Source organism: Hyla sarda, chromosome 2 (assembly GCF_029499605.1).
Source record: "Hyla sarda isolate aHylSar1 chromosome 2, aHylSar1.hap1, whole genome shotgun sequence".
NCBI classification, from domain to species: domain Eukaryota; kingdom Metazoa; phylum Chordata; class Amphibia; order Anura; family Hylidae; genus Hyla; species Hyla sarda.
The window spans coordinates 424353197-424372879 of NC_079190.1; the positions used below are offsets into that span (position 1 = coordinate 424353197).

Sequence of the window (19683 nt, forward strand, 5' to 3'; positions counted from 1 at the left end):
CAAGGCCTTATTCTTACTTAGAAATACGTGAATAAATTGCCAATAAGTGTATTCAGCTTTGTCCAATCAAAGCTGACAGTGACAATGTAGAGGGACGCATCCCTAACTGGTAGCACGCAGTGTGCTATTCACATCCAGAATTGCTATTTTTATTGGACTTACAATAATTTACTAAAACAGGTCAGCAGAGTGCACAGATCCTCTGTAAGGCTAAGCTCACATTGCTCTTTTACATCAAACAGCCCCCAAAATGGGTCAGCGCACAACTGACACCACCAGGTCCTGACAGATTCCGTTGACTTGAATGGTGTCGTTCACAGAGAGAAAAAATAGCGCACGCGCTCTTTTTCTCCGCTACACTCCTGTCATTTCGACAATTGCCGACAGAGTTTCATATGGCAGAGCCTAAACACACTGTGAAAGAGGCCAAAGACACTAATGTGTTAAAAGCATGCTACAGTGTATCCCATTCTTGTGGCAGCAAAAGAGCAGTGACCGGACTGCACTCTTACTACACTTTTAGGCCCCTTTCACAATAACGGATGAAAAAATAAAAAATAAACAGATGCAATAACTGGTAATAACAGATAACTGATGACAATCATCCATTATTTCTCTTTTTTTTTCTTGAAAAAACTGATGTTTTTCATCCGTTATCATCCATTACCAGCAACATTTTTTTTCTTTCTGGTTTTTAACCCTTTTTTGTAAAGCTGTACTGAGCATGCTGAGTACAAAAAAACGGATGATTAAAAAAAAACTGACAATAACTGATGATAATGGATTTTTTTTTTTTAACATCCGGTTCTCATAGAATGTTGCAGTATCTTGTAATACCTTTTTTATTGGACTAACAGAATTTTGGAGAGAAGCTTTCGGGATTCCTCCCTTTATCAAGTCCAATGCAAATCTAAGCTCACAAGTAGAAGACACAGGTTACATCTCACAAATATGCAGGGGTTAAGATGTAACCTGTGTCTTCTGCTTGTGAACTTAGATTTGCATTGGACTTGATAAAGGGAGGAATCATGAAAGCTTCTCTACAAAATTCTGTTAGTCCAATAAAAAAAAAGGTATCACAAAATACTGGAACAGGCTTAAATGGGCAAAGATACAAAATCTTTTAATATGTTGTAAAGCATGTATAACAAACAGGTTTTGCAATAGCTTTCATTAGAACATTTTCAGTATTTCATAATGAAAAAGCCAGTCAAACAACTGCCCCCCCTGCCTGCTTGGACACATATTAGTCCTGCTGTGTCCATGCATCATCACCTATGTCATGGACACACTTCCTTGATTGACAGCTGTGAGTGCAGGGCTCACAGCTAGAGGAAAAATCCTCCCACTGTCAGCTTGTGTCCCCCTACTGTCAGTGAGGACAAGCTGGGAGTTGTAGTTTTGCTAATGCTAGGGGAGATGTGAGCAGACAGCATACTGAGGGAGGGGGTGGAGACCTGCACAGTGAGGCCACGTCCACTCCCATTGAGAGGAATTCAGACTAGTGAGCTAAATTAAAAGTGTAATAAAAAATAAATAAAAGGTGCTAGATACAAATTAGATGTACATGGTCAGGATTAGGTACTGGGTGATCTATTAAAAAAAATATTTTTTGTTGGATCTGACAGGTACGCTTTAAGTCATCATCAGCAGAATTCTATGTGGGCCTCTCTACTATTGTATAAAGCAGTGTTTCCCCACCAGGGTGCCTCCAGCTGTTGCAAAACTGCAACTCCCAGCATGACCAGACAACTGGGCAGTTGTAGATTTGAAACATCTGGAGAACCACAATCTGGAGACCATGCCCTATACTGTCAAGGTTTTCAGGTGATGGACATGATCAGGTCTATCCATGTCTATATGGGATGCAAAACTACAACTCCCAGCATGTCCTGACAGCAAGTTTTGCAACATCTGGAGAGCATGCCCTATACCAGTGTTTCCCAACCAGGGTGCCTCCAGTTGTTGCAAAACTACAATGCTGGGAATTGTAGTTTTGTGATCAGGTCTCACAACCTCTTTATAGGATGCAAAACTACAACTACCAGTATGCCCGGACAGCCAACAGCTATCGTGGCATACTGGGAGTTGTAGTTTTGCAACATCTGGAAATCCAGTTTGGAGATGATGCCCTATAGCAGTGGTCTTCAACCTGCGGACCTCCAGATGTTGCAAAACTACAACTCCCAGCATGCCCGGACAGCCATTGGCTGTCCGGGCATGCTGGGAGTTGTAGTTTTTCAACATCTGGAGGTCCGCAGGTTGAAGACCACTGCCCTATACTGTCAAGGCTTCCTGGTGATGTACAGGATCAGGTCTCACAATGTATATAAAGGATGCTAAACTACAACTACCAGTATGCTCAGACACAGCCAATGGCCATCATGGCATACTGGGAGTTGTAGTTTTGCAATATCTGGAGATCATGCACTATACTGTCAAGGCTTCCAGGTGATGTACAGGATCAGGTATCACCATGTCTATATTGGATGTATCCAAGCCAACACATCCATAGAACTGACAGGAAGAATGTATCAGTGCCAGTATCTACAGATCACCACAGATCCCAGCGATCACTGATCTCATCACCTCCAGTCACAATAGGAAGGAGCAGCACCCTGCTGTGTACAGTCTACTAGGTGACTGCTACATATGAATACACAGTAATGCCCCTGACACACTTACAGGTCGGCCAGCACATTAATCTCCTGGTAAGTCCTCTGCAGCAGAAAGTCGATGAGGGTGCTGAGGCGATAGCCATGGCTGGTGGAGCTGGCGGCCACTACGGTACCGGGCGGAGGCGGCTGTGCAGCGGTAGTAGGACCCCCAGTCACCACCAGCTGACTGCTCTCCAGCTGTACAGGAGGCATCCTGCCTGCCGCTCACTCTCTAGCGCTCATAGAAGCCGAGCCTGCGGAGGAAGGACATGGAGCACAGGGGCCGGAGACCCCCCACACACACACTGAAGCCCCCGGAACACCAGATACAACAAATGTGTACGAGCCCCGGGCCCTACTGGCGGCCGCCTCCTTCACGCACCGGAAGGGAAAGTAGCAGCAGCGGCAAGGGGAAGGGGCTAAACCGGAAGAGACTCGCTCCTCCATAGCAGCCACAGAGCGCATGCGCGGTCTACACCGATGGGCGTTGATCTAAAGTTTCTGGGGATGCCGTAGAAAACCGGGAGCGCATGTGCGCGCATGCCCAGTTCACTACGGCTCCGCAGTTAGTGTAAGGGGTAGCGTAGGCAGCGAGTCCGTAGTAAACTGCGAGCGTATGCGCAGTTTACTAGGACTTTTGAGCGTAGTTAGCTGAAGGATTCTGTAGAAAACGAGGAGCGCATGCGCGTCTGACTATCGCTCCGCAATTAGCGTAAGGGGTAGTGTAGGCAGTTAGCGTAAGGGGTAGTGTAGCGAGAGCAAAGTTAGTTTAGGGTGCGTTCATTTCTGCTGCATATCTGCTTTAGCAGATTTTGTGGCCCATTGACTTTTATGGGCAGCAAAATTTGCAGCAGATCTTAGTGAAGCAGGCGGGAAAGGAGAGAGACAAGTGTAGGCAGCGTAGCACGTGTAGTTTACATCAGTGTGGGGGTAGTTAACTTAGAGTGTAGCATAGGGTATCTTAGGTTTTAAAGTTTAAGGAGTTAGCTTAAGTTTTAAAGGAAAAGGACTACAACTCTCAGCATGCCCATGCAGCCAAAGGCTGTCCACACAGGATGGGAGTTGTAGTTTTACACCATTGTGGTGTAGTTAGTGTATTGTAGGATTAGCGTAGTATTACACGTAGTAAGTGTAGCATAGGGATAGCGCAGTTTATGTTAGCGTAGTTTTACACAGGTGTAGTGCAGTTAGTGTAATGTATTCTTAGCATAGTTTTACACAGGTGTTGTGTAGTGTAGGGTTAGCGTAGCTTTACACAGGTGTAGTGCAGTTAGTGTAATGTATTCTTAGCATAGTTTTACATAGTTGTAGTGCAGTTAGTGTAATGTATTCTTAGCATAGTTTTACATAGTTGTAGTGTAGGGTTAGCCTAGTTTTACACTGGTGTTGTGTAGTGTAGGGTTAGCGTAGCTTTACACAGGTGTAGTGCAGATAGTGTAATGTATTCTTAGCATAGTTTTACATAGTTGTAGTGTAGGGTTAGCCTAGTTTTACACTGGTGTTGTGTAGTGTAGGGTTAGCGTAGCTTTACACAGGTGTAGTGCAGATAGTGTAATGTATTCTTAGCATAGTTTTACATAGTTGTAGTGTAGGGTTAGCCTAGTTTTACACTGGTGTAGTGTAGGGTTAGCGTAGTTTTACACTGGTGTTTTTTTTTTTTTTAAGCCGAGGAACGTGCACCCAAAGTGCAAGAAAAAGTGCAAACGTGTTACACTAAAAAAACGTGCACAAAGGATGCGGTCTATCGCAAGCCCTTCTCCGATAGGAGAGAGGCCCCCCAACAAAGCTTACCCTTCGCCTCCGGACCAAAAGGTACCTGCGAGGTTCCAGGTTCGATGTCCCTTTTCGCCGAAGCTACTAGTTTTACACTGGTGTAGTGCAGTTAGTGTAATGTATTCTTTGCATAGTTTTACATAGTTGTAGTGTAGGGTTAGCCTAGTTTTACACAGGTGTTGTGTAGTGTAGGGTTAGCGTTGTTTTACACAGGTGTAGTATAGTCAGCGTAGTTTTACACAGGTGTAGTGTAGTTAGTATAGTGTAGGGTTAGCGTTGTTTTACACAGGTGTAGTATAGTCAGCGTAGTTTTACACAGGTGTGGTGTAGTTAGTATAGTGTAGGGTTAGCGTTGTTTTACACATTTGTAGTGTAGGGTTAGCGTAGTTTTACACAGGTGTAGTGTAGTTAGCATAGTGTAGGGTTAGCATAGTTTTACACAGGTGTAGTTACTGTAGTGTAGGGTTAGCGTAGTTTTACACAGGAGTAGTGTAGTTAGCGTAGTTTTTCACAGGTGTAGTGTAGTTAATATAGTATAGTGTAGGGTTAGTGTAGTTTTACAGAGGTGTAGTGTAATTAGTGTAGTGTAGGATTAGCATAGTTTTACACAAGTGTAGTTAGTGTAGTGTAGTGTTAGCATAGTTTTACACAGGTGTAGTGTAGTTAGCGAAGCATAGTGTTAGCGCAGTTTTACACAGGTGTAGTGTAGGGTTAACGTAGTTTTACACAGTTGTATTGTAGTTAGTGTAGTATAGGGTTAGCGTAGTTTTACACAGTTGTAGTGTAGTAAGTGTAGTATAGGGTTAGCGTAGTTTTACACAGTTGTAGTGTAGTAAGTGTAGTGTCGGGTTAGTGTAGTTTTACACAGTTGTGGTGTAGTAAGTGTAGTGTCGGGTTAGTGTAGTTTTACACAGTTGTGGTGTAGTAAGTGTAGTGTTGGGTCAGCGTAGTTTTACACAGGTGTAGTGTAGTAAGTGTAGTATAGGGTTAGCGTAGTTTTACACAGTTGTGGTGTAGTAAGTGTAGTGTCGGGTTAGTGTAGTTTTACACAGTTGTAGTGTAGTAAGTGTAGTGTTGGGTTAGCGTAGTTTTACACAGGTGTAGTTTAGTAAGTGTAGTGTCGGGTAAGAGTAGTTTTACACAGGTGTAGTTAGTGTAGTGTAGGATTAGCGTGAAGGGACGTAGCTCAGGTTTTAAAGTGAATGGACTACAACACCCAGCTTGTCCATGCAGGATGGAAGTTGAATTTAGCGCAGCTAGCTTAGTTCGTAGTGTAGTTAGCGTAGCTTAGTTTTACAGTGAAGGAACTACAAATTCCAGCATGCCCAGACAGCCAAAGGCTGTCCAGACAGGATGGGAGTTGAAGTTTTGCAACAGTAGCAAAGACAATTGCACTCTGCTATATTAATGTAGCAGAGGCCATTGCGCTCTGCTATGGTAATGTAGCAGAGGCAGTTGCGCTCTGTTACGTTAATATAGCAAGGCGAGTGTTCCCTGAGCTGCGAGAGTTAACTCATTAGGGGTATACAGCCATCTATATAGATGGCTGTATATAGTGATCAGAAGGCCACTTACCCACCTCCGTTCCTGCTCTGTCACTAGAGGTGGAGCTACACAGGAAGATAACAGAGCTGGGATGTGGGTGGTAAGTTAGGCTCTCTCCGTTTCAGATATGTGAATGCGGAGGACTACGTCAGATTCGGTGGACTATGTCGATTATCTGCATTTTTTTTTGTTTATATAAAATGGTTAACTGTTGGAAAGTGTTTTTTCCTAATAAAAATGTTTTAACGTGTGTTGTTTTTTAAAATTATTTTTCAGAATTAGTAGAGGAAGCCGTCTTATAGACGGAGTCCATTACTAAGTCAGGGCTTAGTGTTAGCCCCAAAAACTGCTATACCCTGGTATCCATTGCCACAGGGGTACTGGAAAGAGCCGATACCAACAGGCCCGGAGTGTCAAATATGGCGCTCTTGGGCCTAGGTGTACACAACCCACAAAAAAGGGATCATTTTCATATTGCCATCATGACAGCACCACCATGAGATTATCCTCTGTAGCTCTAATAGGAACAGGAAACAGGTTAAATAGGCCCTCCCCATCCATCCCTCAGTGTTTTAGTGGGCTGGTTTCTGCTCCGGATGGGGCTGCCAGACAGCAGGGGTCTTGGTCATGCTAACATCTCCCTCCCCCTGTGTTGCACCGGGTTGTACTTCCTTCGGGCTGCTGCCTCCTGGTCTCTTCCTCCTGCTGTGGGTTTATGTGGCAGGGGGGTTTGTTCTGGCTGTTCGCGGTCCTCCTTGGTGGTCCCTGGCCGTTCTGGGCTCCATGCTGCTGGGTGGCGTGTATGATGTCACATGCACACGGACGTGTACGTGCTCATGCATTGGCTGGGGACCCGAAGTCCCTCCCCCAAGATAGCGGTGCTCACCGGCACGCCGGAAAAACATGGAGGGGCCCCTAGTTTGAACAGAGGACTATAAATTGCTCCTCTGTTCCATCATATATCCCTCTGAGTCATGGATGTGTCTGCTGCCCCCCCCCCCCCCCCCGCTCTGCTCATCTGGAGAGCTTGGCATCGGCTGTAACTGTGAGTAGCTGGCCCTTAGGGGGTTCACTTACTTTCTGTGCTGCTTTTTTCTTATGTATCACATGGGGGGGGGGGGAGATTTATCAAAACCTGTCCAGAGAAAAAGTTGCCTAGTTGCCCATAGCAACCAATCAGCTTGTTTCTTTCATTTTTCAAGGCCTCTGCAAAATGAAAGAAGCGATCTGATTGGTTGTTATAAGCAACTGGGCACATTTTCCTCTGCACGGGTTTTGATAAATCTCCCCCATGGTGTTTTTTTGGCAGTGGTTTCTTTGGGGTTAGCACCATATTGCTCTGCACTATGCTGCTTTTTTCCCCCCTATACAGTATTCTACTTTCTTCAAGTAGTATATAGTTTGATTCTTATGGGTGTTCCTTTCCCCTCATAGAGAGACAAGGAGGCCCCAAAGAAATCAAAAGAAAGAGAATCCTTTAAAGAAACCTTTAAAAAATCCAAATCTAAGTCTAAAAAATGTGGTATCTGTGCTGTAGTATTACCGGATATCCATCGTAAACCTCTTTGCAAAGCCTACAGTGACAGAATTGTTTTCCAAGAATCCCTGTCCTTTATGGATGAGCTTCATTCACTTATTAATGAACAAGCACAATCTGCCATAGCTACTGCTTTGCCTAGTACTTCAGCTCCCGCTACTTTTGATATGCCTGTGGCTGAACCTCCTCCATCAAAAAAGCAAGAAATTGCTATTACTTTGGACTCAGACTCGTATTCTAATGAAGACTTAAATTCTAGTGTTACCTTTTCTGATAAAGAGGGTGAAATTCAGAATATTCGTACTAAGAGGGATGATTACAAATATTATTTTTCTTCTGAAGATACAGACATATTACTTACTGCCATAAGAAATGCCATGAATATTGTTGACACTGCAGAACCTATGTCTGTTCAAGATAGAATGTTTGCTGGCCTAAAACCTCAAAAAACGAAAGTTTTTTCGGTTCATGATAGTATAAAATCTCTTATCACAGATGAGTGGCAGACTCTGGAGAGGTGCTTGCAAATACCTAAAGAGTTTCGCAACCGTTTGCCCTTTAAACCTAATAAGGTTAATTTGTGGAATGAACCTCCAAAAATGGGTGTGCAGCTTTCAGAGGGGGTTAAAAGTACTGCACTCCCATTTGAGGATGCGGCTTAACTTAAAGGAGTACTCTGCCCCTAGACATCTTATCCCCTATTCTTTGGATAGGGAATAAGATGTCTGATCGCAGGGGTCCCGCTGCTGGGGACCCCCGGGATCTTGGCAGCAGCATCCCGCTGTCATTACTGCACAGAGCAAACTCGCTCTGGGCGTAATGACGGGCGAATCAGGGGCCGGAACATCGTGACATCACGGGTCCGCCCCCTTGTGGCGTCACAGCCCACCCCCTTAATGCAAGTCTATGGGAGGGGGCATGATGGCCGCTTCCCTCTTCCATAGACTTGTGTTAAGGGGGCAGGCCGTTATGTCATGAGGGGGCGGAGCCATGATGTCATGATATTGCCCGTCATTACGCACAGAGCGAGTTTGGATAGGGGATAAAATGTCTAGGGGTGGAGTACCCCTTTAAAGACACTCTTGACCACAAAATGGATGGTCTTCTAAAAAAAATCTTGGAAAGCCTCTTCGGCTTTAATCAACCCTAATATCGCAGCTCAGCTACTACAGTAGCCAGGTCTCTTTTAATTTGGCTAGAGAAATTAGAGAGCCATTTCATCAATAAAACATCTAGAGAAAATATTTTATCTTCCATCCCAATGTTAAAGCTTGCCACAGCCTTTTTGGTGGATGCATCAACAGAATCCATTAGATTTGTGGCAAAAGCTACTGCCTCATCTAATTCCGCTAGAAGGGAAGAATTGGCAAGGTGATGCTACCTCTAAGGTTAAGCTTTGTGCAATCCCTTTTCAGAATAAGCTTGTTTTTGGCTCGGTTCTTGAAAAAATTCTTGAACAGGCAGCTGACAGGAAAAAAGATTTTCCTTTACAGAAAAGACCTAAACAAAATAAAATTTTTCGTTCCTTTAATAAGAACAAAGACTATAAAGGAAAATGTAAAGGATGACGCTGGAGCTATCCCAAAAGTGGGAAAAGCAAAGACTTTATCCTCAATCCCAATTCCGATAACAAAAAGCAATGGCAGTCTTGTGGGGGAAAGATTGTCTCTATTCAGTCAACAGTGTTCCCTGATCACAAAAAATCCCTTCATTCTGAATTCCATATCTCAGGGATACAGAATAGAGTTTATCAGCCTTCCCCCTCCAAGATTTTGTTCTACAGATCTCGGATCAGACATCTTAAACGAAGGCATTTCAGGCATAAAGGATCTCTTGTCTCTAGGAGCTTTTATTCTGGCCCCCATCTTGGAACAGGGTCTTGGTCACTATTCCCATCCATTTTTGGTGCCCAAGCAAAGCAGCACATTCAGAACTATTATATATCTAAAAAATCTAAACAAGTTTATTTATTACAAAAGGTTCAAGATGGAGACCCTGAAGATAGCCATATCTCTGATTCAAAAAGACTTCTGGATGTGTACCATCGATCTAAAAAATGCCTACTTCCACTTACCAATTCGTCCCTTTCATCAAACATTTCTCAGGTTTGCAATTCAACACAATCACCCTCCAATTTCAGGCCCTTCCTTTTGGAATATCCTCCGTCCTGAGGATATTTATGAAGGTAATGGTAGAGGTGATTGCTCATCTGAGACTAAAATGATTTTTAATAATTCCTTACCTGGATGACTGACTAAATATTGCTCTTCAGAGGAGACTCTTCATCAACACCTCCTTCTGACTTTGTCTTGTCTTCAGAACCTCGGCTGGATCATAAACTGGCAAAAGTCAGATTTAATTCCAGCAAAGAAAAAGACATTTCTGGGCATGATTTTAAACTCAGAGAAACAAAAGACCTTTCTCCCAGAAGACAAGATTCTCTCCCTTCAGCTAAAAATAAAAAATCGGATTCGGAGAAACTCTTGTCCTATAATAACAGCCATGTCAGTCTTAGAATCAATGACATCCTGTGTACCAGCAGTACCGTGGGCTCAAAGCCAATCGAGACCTCTGCAATCCCTATTTCTGAAAGTATGGGACAGATCCCATCTGTCCTTAGAAAAGAGGTTGCAAATTCCTCATCAGGTAGAAGCCTCCTTAGCTTGGTGGCTGAAGAGAAAGAATCTCTCTGGGAATTCATTGGATTCTCTCTCCTGCTGTTACAGTGACGACAGATGAGAGTCTTTGGGGTTGGGGTTCTCATGTTGAGCACCTTCATCTTCAGGGCTCATGGTCCCAGAAAACCCGATGTCACTCCTCCAACTTTCGGGAATTGAAAGCAGTTTTATTGGCATTTAGAGCTTCAGAACACCTCTTAAAAACAATCATGTGAAGGTAACCACAGTGGCTTTTCTCAATCACCAAGGGGGAACAAGACCCTCCCCTCTAAGAGATCTCTCCTCAAAGATTTTCATCTGGGAAGAGAAAAATGTTCTTTCCCTTACAGCTGTTCATCTGAAGGGTGCAGAAAATTAGGAAACATACTTCCTAAGCCGGAACCAAGTGGATCCTGGGAAATGGGAACTAAATTCTCAAGTCTTTCAGTCTCTAGTGAAAGTTTGGGGGAGCCCAGTAATAGATCTCTTTGCCAACAAGAGAAATTGCAAAGTCCAGAACTTTTTCACTCTTAATCCAAGAGAGAATCCTCTTGGAGTAGATGCTCTTCAACAAGTTTGGGACTTTCCTTCTGCTTACGCATTTCCTCCTCTGCCTCTTATCCTGAAGGCACTTCAAAAGATCCAAGCAGAGAAACTTTGAGTCATCTTCATAGCTCTTTGGTGGCCCAAGAGAGGTTGGTTCAGTCTCCTAAATCACTTCTCAATAACAGATCCGATCCGGCTTCCTCAGATGAAGAATCTTCTGATGCAGGGACCTCAATGTTACCAAGAACTAGAAAACCTACAGTTAAAGGGGTACTCCGGTGGCCAATGCGTTTTTTCAGTTTCTACTTACCCTTACAGGTGAGTTTTCTTGTTATCTCTGGTCCCATGCTTGCTCTTTGTTTGTCTTTCTTTTCCTTTCTTTGCACAAGTGTGTCCATGTAGTATAGCATCTATTTCCGTTTTGCCTTTGTTTTAGAAACTACAGCTCCCAGCATGCCTTGTAGTCTGTCTCCTCTTTCAGTGCCCTGCCCAACTTATTTTGCGTTGCCGCCCAGCCCTGTTTGTGGGCGGCTTTTTTTTTCTTTCCCCCTTAGCACTCACTCTCCCCACCCTACTCATTAGTATACTCATCCCACCCTCACTGTCAACTTCTCACCCCACAGTCCCCACATCAGGGAATTAATGAATTGCCAGCCACAGGGCGCTGTCCCCACATCAGGGAACTAGTCATATGTGACACGCGGGTGCTGCTCTGCTTCTTGACCACCCCCCCCCCCACACACACACACCCCCAAGCAAAGTCCCCACAAGGGTTAACTGTGTGCCGCAGCAGCGCTGTACATTCTCCGCACATCAGGGAATGAATGAATTGCCAGCCGCAGCGCGCTGTCCCCACATCAGGGAACTAGTCATATGTGACATGCGGGCACTGCTCTGCTTCCTGGGGGGGGGGGCAGGAAGCAGAGCAGCGCCCGTGGGTCACATATGACTAGTTCCCTTAGTTGAAACTAATACATTTAAAATATGTTCCAAAAAACAGTCATAGAAGTACTGGGTCTAAAATAATAAGTTTTGAAAGTAGACTCTGTGGACCAATTAGCAGTTTTCAGCATGTCTGATAACGAACAACCAGCTTTTCTAACCTTAGTGGACATGGCACCTCTGGTAGAGTGAGCTCCAAAAATGGATGTATCTATACCTGTTAAGGACATGACTTGCTTTATCCACCTAGTAAGAATTGGAGGGGATATAGGTATGTGAGGTTTACAATATGAAATCATTAATTGAGAGTTTGAGGGGCTTCTAATAGGTTCAGTTTTATGTTCATAAGATTTTAGACAACTAACTACTAACTTTTTGTATGTTTATGTATAGAAAAAGAGAGAATTGTCTGTGGGAAATTTCTAAGACTTTAACATCAGAGACTCGTTTAAAAGATATTACGCAAAAAAGCATTATAAGTTTGTAAGATAAAAGTTTTAATGGTAAAAGGTCATTATCTCCCCAGGAAATAATTAAATCTAAGAAACATATGGAAAAATCCCCTGTAGACTGATATTTAGGTAATGGGGACGTCTATATTTAATGCCCTTCATTAGTTTACAAACTAAAGGATGTTTACCTACTGAAATGGAATGTATTGGGGCATGATAAAATGATATGGCTGAAGGGTATACGTTAATAGTACAATAAGCCTTACCTTCATCATAGGAATGGGAAAGGAAATTAATGATTTGATTTATAGATGCATGTATGGGATCCAGATCCCGTTGCATGCACCAATTAGACCATAGTTTCCAGGCTGATCCATAAGCTGATCCATAATAGGTCTAGAAATTCTACAGAGGTGGCACTAATATTTGGAGTGAATTTAAGATAAAAATTATTAATATTAAGAAATGTAATAAAATTGTCCAGATTGTGTTTGGTACCTCGCCATATAAAAAATATGTCCAGCTGTGGATCAATGGTGGTAGTTCCCCAATTTGCCATGAACAAATTGGCGTAGCTGGGGTTGAATCTGGTGCCCATGGCAGTGCCATTGGTTTGTAGGTAAAAATCTGTATCAAATTTAAAATAATTATGTGTTAAAATAAAATTGATACTCTCAAGTATACAATGGATCTGTTCCGATGGGAGGTCTGCATGGCTTTCTAATGTATTGCCAATCGCTGTCAGTCCCTGTTTGTGGTTGATAATTGTGTACAGGGAACTGATGTCTAGTGTTCCCAAGTACCAAGATGGGTTCCAGCTGATGGATTCTACTATTTGGAATAATTTGTGTGGTATCTCGTAAGCATGATGGGGTTGTTTTGACATAGGGTTGTAACAATTGGTCAATGTATTGCGAGAGGTTAGCTGTAACTTAACCAATACCTGACACTATCGGTCGTCCTGGGGGTTGTGAATTTTTTTGTATCGTATAGAACACTGGTATACGTTTGTGGGAGCCTGTAATGTAATCAAATTCGTTCTTAGATAAAATGCTTTCTCTCTCGGTTTTTTATATAATGTTAAAAGTTCTTCTAAAAATTGTATGGTGGGATCACCTCTTAATTTAGTGTAAGTAGTGGTATCATTAAGTTGGGACATACATTCTGATGTATATGTTGTAGTGTCCATTACTACAATATCCCTTCCTTTGTCGACTGGCTTGAAAGTGATTGATAGATCTTGTTGCAATTGTTTTATGGCTGTTAGCTCGCCTGGTGTCAGGTTGCCCCATGTTTGTTTAGGTGTTTTGATTTTCCTTAGGTCATATTCTACAGCTTTTTTAAAAGCTGTCAGATCTGGACTAATTTCTTGTCTTGGAAAAAAATGTGACTTATTTTTCAATGTGGTATGCTTGTAGGTGGATGTAGGGGTACCCTGAGTTTCCATGGGATTTAAAAAAAATTATTTTTTAAGACTTAGTTTGCGAATATATTTTTCAATTCCAATATATACTCCAAATGTATCTAATGGTTGGCTGGGGACAAATTTAAGACTTTTGTTCAGTAATTTGAGCTGGTTGGCATTGAGAGTGGCGGAGCTAAGGTTAAAAATGGCACTATCCATGGTATCTGAATTTATGTCCTGGTTACCTTGGTTTTGGGTTGATCTATTAATTTGATTCGGTCCTCTACGAATTCTCTTTTTTTGTTTTTTGGGTGTTCTGTGTGATGGGGGTGATTAGGGGTGTTTGGTGAACTTGTGCTATTGTCTTTATTGTTTGGATGGTTTTCCTTGGTGCCATTGGTTGTTTGGTGAATTGATCCATCAAGTGAGTGTTGAATTGGTGATAAGTGGTTGGTCTGTGAGAGATCTGATAGTGTTGTGATTTATATTGTTGATTCTGGTTGGATTTGTAAGTTGTGTGATATCTGGTATTTCACCAGTTGTTGTGGGAGTAATACTTCGGACGTGGGCTGGGATAATAGGGTCCAGAATGGTGTCTGGGTTGTGGATAATGTGTTCTGTGAGGGTGATGTTGATTGTAATTTTTTGGGGGGATATTGTGGGCTATGTAGTAGAGGCTGGGGTGAAGGGTGTGAATGTGGTGGGTGTCTTCTTGGGGTGGTCCCTTCTTAAAAATTATTATCAGTGGATAATGTAGTATATCTATTAGTTGTGGGTACATTCTAAATGGTTGTTGGATTAATGGATTTAGTAGATGTGTTATTATTAGCAGCTTCTATGGATATTTGTTTGAAAAAAGTGTTCCATTTAGTGTTGAATGTTTCACTCTCTAGGTCTCCTGCTGGGGTTTTATAGACAGTCAGACCTTTGGGAATGTTCTGTGTGGTGATCATGTGATTAAGTGTTTTGATTTCCCACTGGACCCCTCCCCGACTTCAACCCGAGCCCACTTCATGCTATGTGTAGCTTTAGGCAACTACACTACATACATCATACTGTATATCTCTGGGTACCCTTACTGTGTATCACACTTTGGGGGAGATCTATCAAAACCTGTGTAAAGGAAAAGTTGCCCAGTTGCCCATAGCAACCAATGAGATTGCTTTTTTCATGTTGCAGAGGCCTTGTTAAAAATGAAAGAAGCAAGCTGATTGGTTGCTATGAGAAACTGGGAAACTTTTCATCTGGACAGGTTTTGATAAATCTCCCCCTTTATATTTATTCTTCACTTTTTTAAACCCATTTTTACATTTGTATGCTATCACACCATTTGACAGCCACGTTTTAGCCTATATTTATAACATTCTGACAGACACCCAAGTGTCTACATATGCAATAGGCATATTGGGGGAGATTTATCAAAACCTGTGCAGAGGGAAAGTTGCCCAGTTGCTCATAGCAACCAATCAGCTCACTTCTTTCATTTTAAACAAGGCCTCTGCAAAATGAAAGATGCAATCTGATTGGTTGCTATGGGCAACTGGGCAACTTTTCCTTTGCACAGGTTTTGATAAATCTCCTCCATTGTCCTTTTTTCCCATTTCTGCTCTTTTCATATTTATCATATTTTCTTTCTACAGGGTGGACCATTTATATGGATACACCTTAATAAAATGGGAATGGTTGGTGATATTAACTTCCTGTTTGTGGCACATTAGTATATGTGAGGGAGGAAACTTTTCAAGATGGGTGGTGACCATGGTGGCCATTTTGAAGTTGGCCATTTTGAATCCAACTTTTGTTTTTTAAATATAAAGAGGGTCATGTGACACATCAAACTTATTGGGATTTTCACAAGAAAAACAATGATGTGCTTGGTTTTAACTTCACTTTAGTCTTTTATGAGTTATTTACAAGTTTCTGACCACTTATAAAATGTATTCAATGTGCTGCCCATTGTGTTGGATTGTCAATGCAACCCTCTTCTTCCACTCTTCACACACTGATAGCAACACCGCAGGAGAAATGCTTGCACAGACTTCCAGTATCCATAGTTTCAGGTGCTGCAGAATGGGCAAAACAAAAATTGGAACAGGACCCTCAGTTTACGCAGAAGATTTTGTTCAGTGATGAGGCAAACTTTTATGTGAATGGTGAAGTTAACAAACAAAACCACCGCTATTGGTCTGACACTAACCTACATTGGATAGATCCCTCCAAGACTGTTGGAACACAAAACTTGATGGTATGGTGTGGTTAGTGCTGTTATCATTACATTTAAAGGAAAAGGTAACTCCTTACCTGGATTACAAAATATTGTGCAATAGTATTCTAATACTGCCAGATCAGTATTTATTTGAAGCCTCCTTTGCTTTTACACATCCAGGCTACCTACTTCTTTATTGTGGTTATCTTTTATCAAATGTATATTTGCCATGTGATTTTTTTAATGATATATATATTCATTGTTTTTATACACACATCATTTGTGGTTTAGCTGACCTACAAGGGCCCTGTAGGTCGCAGACCACTATATTGTAAATTTATTATATTGTTGATTATTTACTACATAAATACATTATCCAATATTCATTGACCTTGAGCACAAATTTCTTTACTGTATATTATTCTATCTCTTGTTTGACACCGGGGGTATAGGTGTTATTTGGGAAGCTCAGGTCGTAGGTAATCAGTGTAATAAGAGCCTCTCCAACCTTTTCACTTTGTCCAAATTTTGACACTTGTGGATTGGGGACCCATTCCCCCGACCACAGGTGTTTTAAATGTCCCAGGTCGAAGTATGGGTTGCCAGCACCATCAAGAATAATAGGTTCAGAGGAATGATCTTCTAACAGGTCATCTTCTCCCTCTGATATGTCTTCGTTTTCTAAGTCATATGGGTTAGAAATTATACTTTCCTCAGAAGAGGAGTGATCAGAGGATATATTATGAGAGGTTGCTCTTATCTTGGAAGAGACCTTAAGTGCCCCTTTTTTATGTGCTTCCTCTAGGGCCGAGGGTTTGGGAGGAAGATTAGATACCCCTTGAAATTAGCTTTTCTGAGAAGCTTTAGTTTCAACCTGATCCTCTGGATGTATAGATTTTTTCTTTGATTTTGTCACAGAAGGATCAGGAATTAATTTGGTGCCTTTTCTGATGCACCTTACCTCTTTTTAGACCTGCCATCATGTGGGAGGTCGAGTGTTCAGTAATACCAGAATATATCAGAAGGGGTTGAAGGACCCTTCATAGGACAATCATGTGGATTATTGCGATTTATCACATCTTGTATTGAAGACATTGTGGATTTAACCGCTGATTGTACGGATTTATTCACTGATTGATCCACCAGTGATTGCAATACGTTCTCCTATCCAGTCCTCCTTTTCCGTCCTCATATCTCGACCTCCTATCTCGACCTCCTATCCTGACCTCCTATCCTGTCCTCCTTTCCCGTCCTCCTATCTCAACCTCCTATCTCGGCCTCCTATATCGACCTCCTATCCCGACCTGTAATATGTGTACCAGGTATTGAAATATCTCCAGCCGTACTGAAGTTATGTGGGAACATACATTTCCCATTGATTTGCATGGGATTTTAACCCCTTAAGGACTGAGCCCTTTTTCACCTTAAGGACGCAGCCCTTTTTTTGCAATTCTGACCACCATCAATTTATGCATTAATAACTCTGGGATGCTTTTACCGATTATTCTGATTCCAAGATAGTTTTTTCGTGACATATTCTACTTTAACACAGTGGTAAATTTTTGTCGTTACTTGCATCCTATCTTAGTGAAAAATCCCAAAATGTCATGAAAATTTTCAAAATTTTGCATTTTTCTAACTTTGAAACTCTCTGCTTGTAAGGAAAATGGATATTCCAAATAAATTATATATTGATTCACACACTAAATATGTCTACTTTATATTTGCATCATAAAGTTGACATGTTGTTACTTTTGGAAGACATCAGAAGGCTTCAAAGTTCAGCAGCAATTTTCCAATTTTTCACAAAATTTTAAAAATCGGAATTTTTCAGGGACCAGTTCAGTTTAGAAGTGGATTTGAGGGACCTTCTTATTAGAAATACCCCATAAATTACCCCATTATAAAAACTGCACCCCCCAAAGTATTCAAAATGACATTCAGAAAGTGTGTTAACCCTTTAGGTGTTTCATAGGAATAGAAGCAAAATGAAGGAGAAAGTTCAAAATCTTCATTTTTTACACTCGCATGTTCTTGTAGACCCAGTTTTTGAAATTTTACAAGGGGTAGAAGGAGAAAAAGCCCCCCAAAAATTGTAACCCAATTTCTCTCGAGTAAGGAAATACCTCATAGGTGGATGTCAAGTGCTCTGTGGGTGCACTACAAGGCTGATAATAGAAGGAGTGCCAATGGGATTTTGGAGAGTAAGTTTTTCTGAAATGGTTTTTGGGGGGCATGTCACATTTAGGAAGCCCCTATTGTGCCAGAAAAGAAAACAAAAAACATGGCATACTATTTTGGAAACTACACCCCTCAAGGAACGTAACAAGGGGTCCAGTGAGCCTTAACACCCCACAGGTGTTTGACGACTTTTCGTTAAATTCGGATATGGAAAAACCCCATGTGTGGACGTCAAGTGCACTGCTGGTGCACTACAATGCTCAGAAGAGAAGAAGTCACATTTGGCTTTTGGAAAGCAAATATGGCTGAAATGGTTTTTGGGGGGCATGTCGCATTTAGGAAACCCGTATGGTGCCAGAACAGCAAGAAAAAATAAACACATGGCATACTATTTTGGAAACTACACCTCTCAAGGAACGTAACAAGGGGTACAATTGTTACGCCGAGCGCTCCGGGTCCCCGCTCCTCCCCGGAGCGCTCGCTTCTCTCTCCCCGCTGCAGCGCTCCGGTCACATCCTCTGACCCGGGGCGCTGCGATTCCGCTGCCAGCCGGGATGCGATTCGCGATGCGGGTAGCGCCCGCTCGCGATGCGCACCCCGGCTCCCGTACCTGACTCGCTCTCCGTCTGTTCTGTCCCGGCGCGCGCGGCCCCGCTCCCTAGGGCGCGCGCGCGCCGGGTCTCTGCGATTTAAAGGGCCACTGCGCCGCTGATTGGCGCAGTGGTTCCAATTAGTGTGTTCACCTGTGCACTTCCCTATATCACCTCACTTCCCCTGCACTCCCTTGCCGGATCTTGTTGCCATTGTGCCAGTGAAAGCGTTCCTTGTGTGTTCCTAGCCTGTGTTCCAGACCTTCTGCCGTTGCCCCTGACTACGATCCTTGCTGCCTGCCCCGACCTTCTGCTACGTCCGACCTTGCTTCTGCCTACTCCCTTGTACCGCGCCTATCTTCAGCAGCCAGAGAGGTGAGCCGTTGCTAGTGGATACGACCTGGTCACTACCGCCGCAGCAAGACCATCCCGCTTTGCGGCGGGCTCTGGTGAAAACCAGTAGTGGCTTAGAACCGGTCCACTAGCACGGTCCACGCCAATCCCTCTCTGGCACAGAGGATCCACTACCTGCCAGCCGGCATCGTGACAGTAGATCCGGCCATGGATCCCGCTGAAGTTCCTCTGCCAGTTGTCGCTGACCTCACCACGGTGGTCGCCCAGCAGTCACAACAGATAGCGCAACAAGGCCAACAGCTGTCTCAACTGACCGTTATGCTACAACAGTTACTACCACAGCTTCAGCAGTCATCTCCTCCGCCAGCTCCTGCACCTCCTCCGCAGCGAGTGGCCGCTCCTGGGCTACGCCTATCCTTGCCGGATAAATTTGATGGGGACTCTAAGTTTTGCCGTGGCTTTCTTTCCCAATGTTCCCTGCATCTGGAGATGATGTCGGACCTGTTTCCCACTGAAAGGTCTAAGGTGGCTTTCGTAGTCAGTCTTCTGTCCGGAAAAGCCCTGTCATGGGCCACACCGCTCTGGGACCGCAATGACCCCGTCACTGCCTCTGTACACTCCTTCTTCTCGGAAATCCGAAGTGTCTTTGAGGAACCTGCCCGAGCCTCTTCTGCTGAGACTGCCCTGTTGAACCTGGTCCAGGGTAATTCTTCCGTTGGCGAGTATGCCGTACAATTCCGTACTCTTGCTTCTGAATTGTCCTGGAATAATGAGGCCCTCTGCGCGACCTTCAAAAAAGGCCTATCCAGCAACATTAAAGATGTTCTGGCCGCACGAG

The 19683-nt window shown here is 43.1% G+C and overlaps 1 protein-coding gene across 4 annotated transcripts in view; it reads right to left on the reverse strand.

Moving 5' to 3' along the window:
- The window catches only part of MED14 (mediator complex subunit 14), a 72495-nt gene extending 69204 nt beyond the window's left edge, over nucleotides 1-3291 (reverse strand). For 2 of the 4 annotated variants that reach the window (XM_056558935.1, XM_056558936.1), the window contains exon 1: nucleotides 2686-3291. In XM_056558935.1, coding sequence (XP_056414910.1) covers nucleotides 2686-2870 — 185 coding nt within the window. In that variant the 5' untranslated portion in view covers nucleotides 2871-3291. The remainder of the gene's footprint in view (nucleotides 1-2685) is intronic. The other 2 variants (XM_056558937.1, XM_056558934.1) reach the window with 1 other exon arrangement.
- Nucleotides 3292-19683: the final 16392 nt, after the last annotated feature.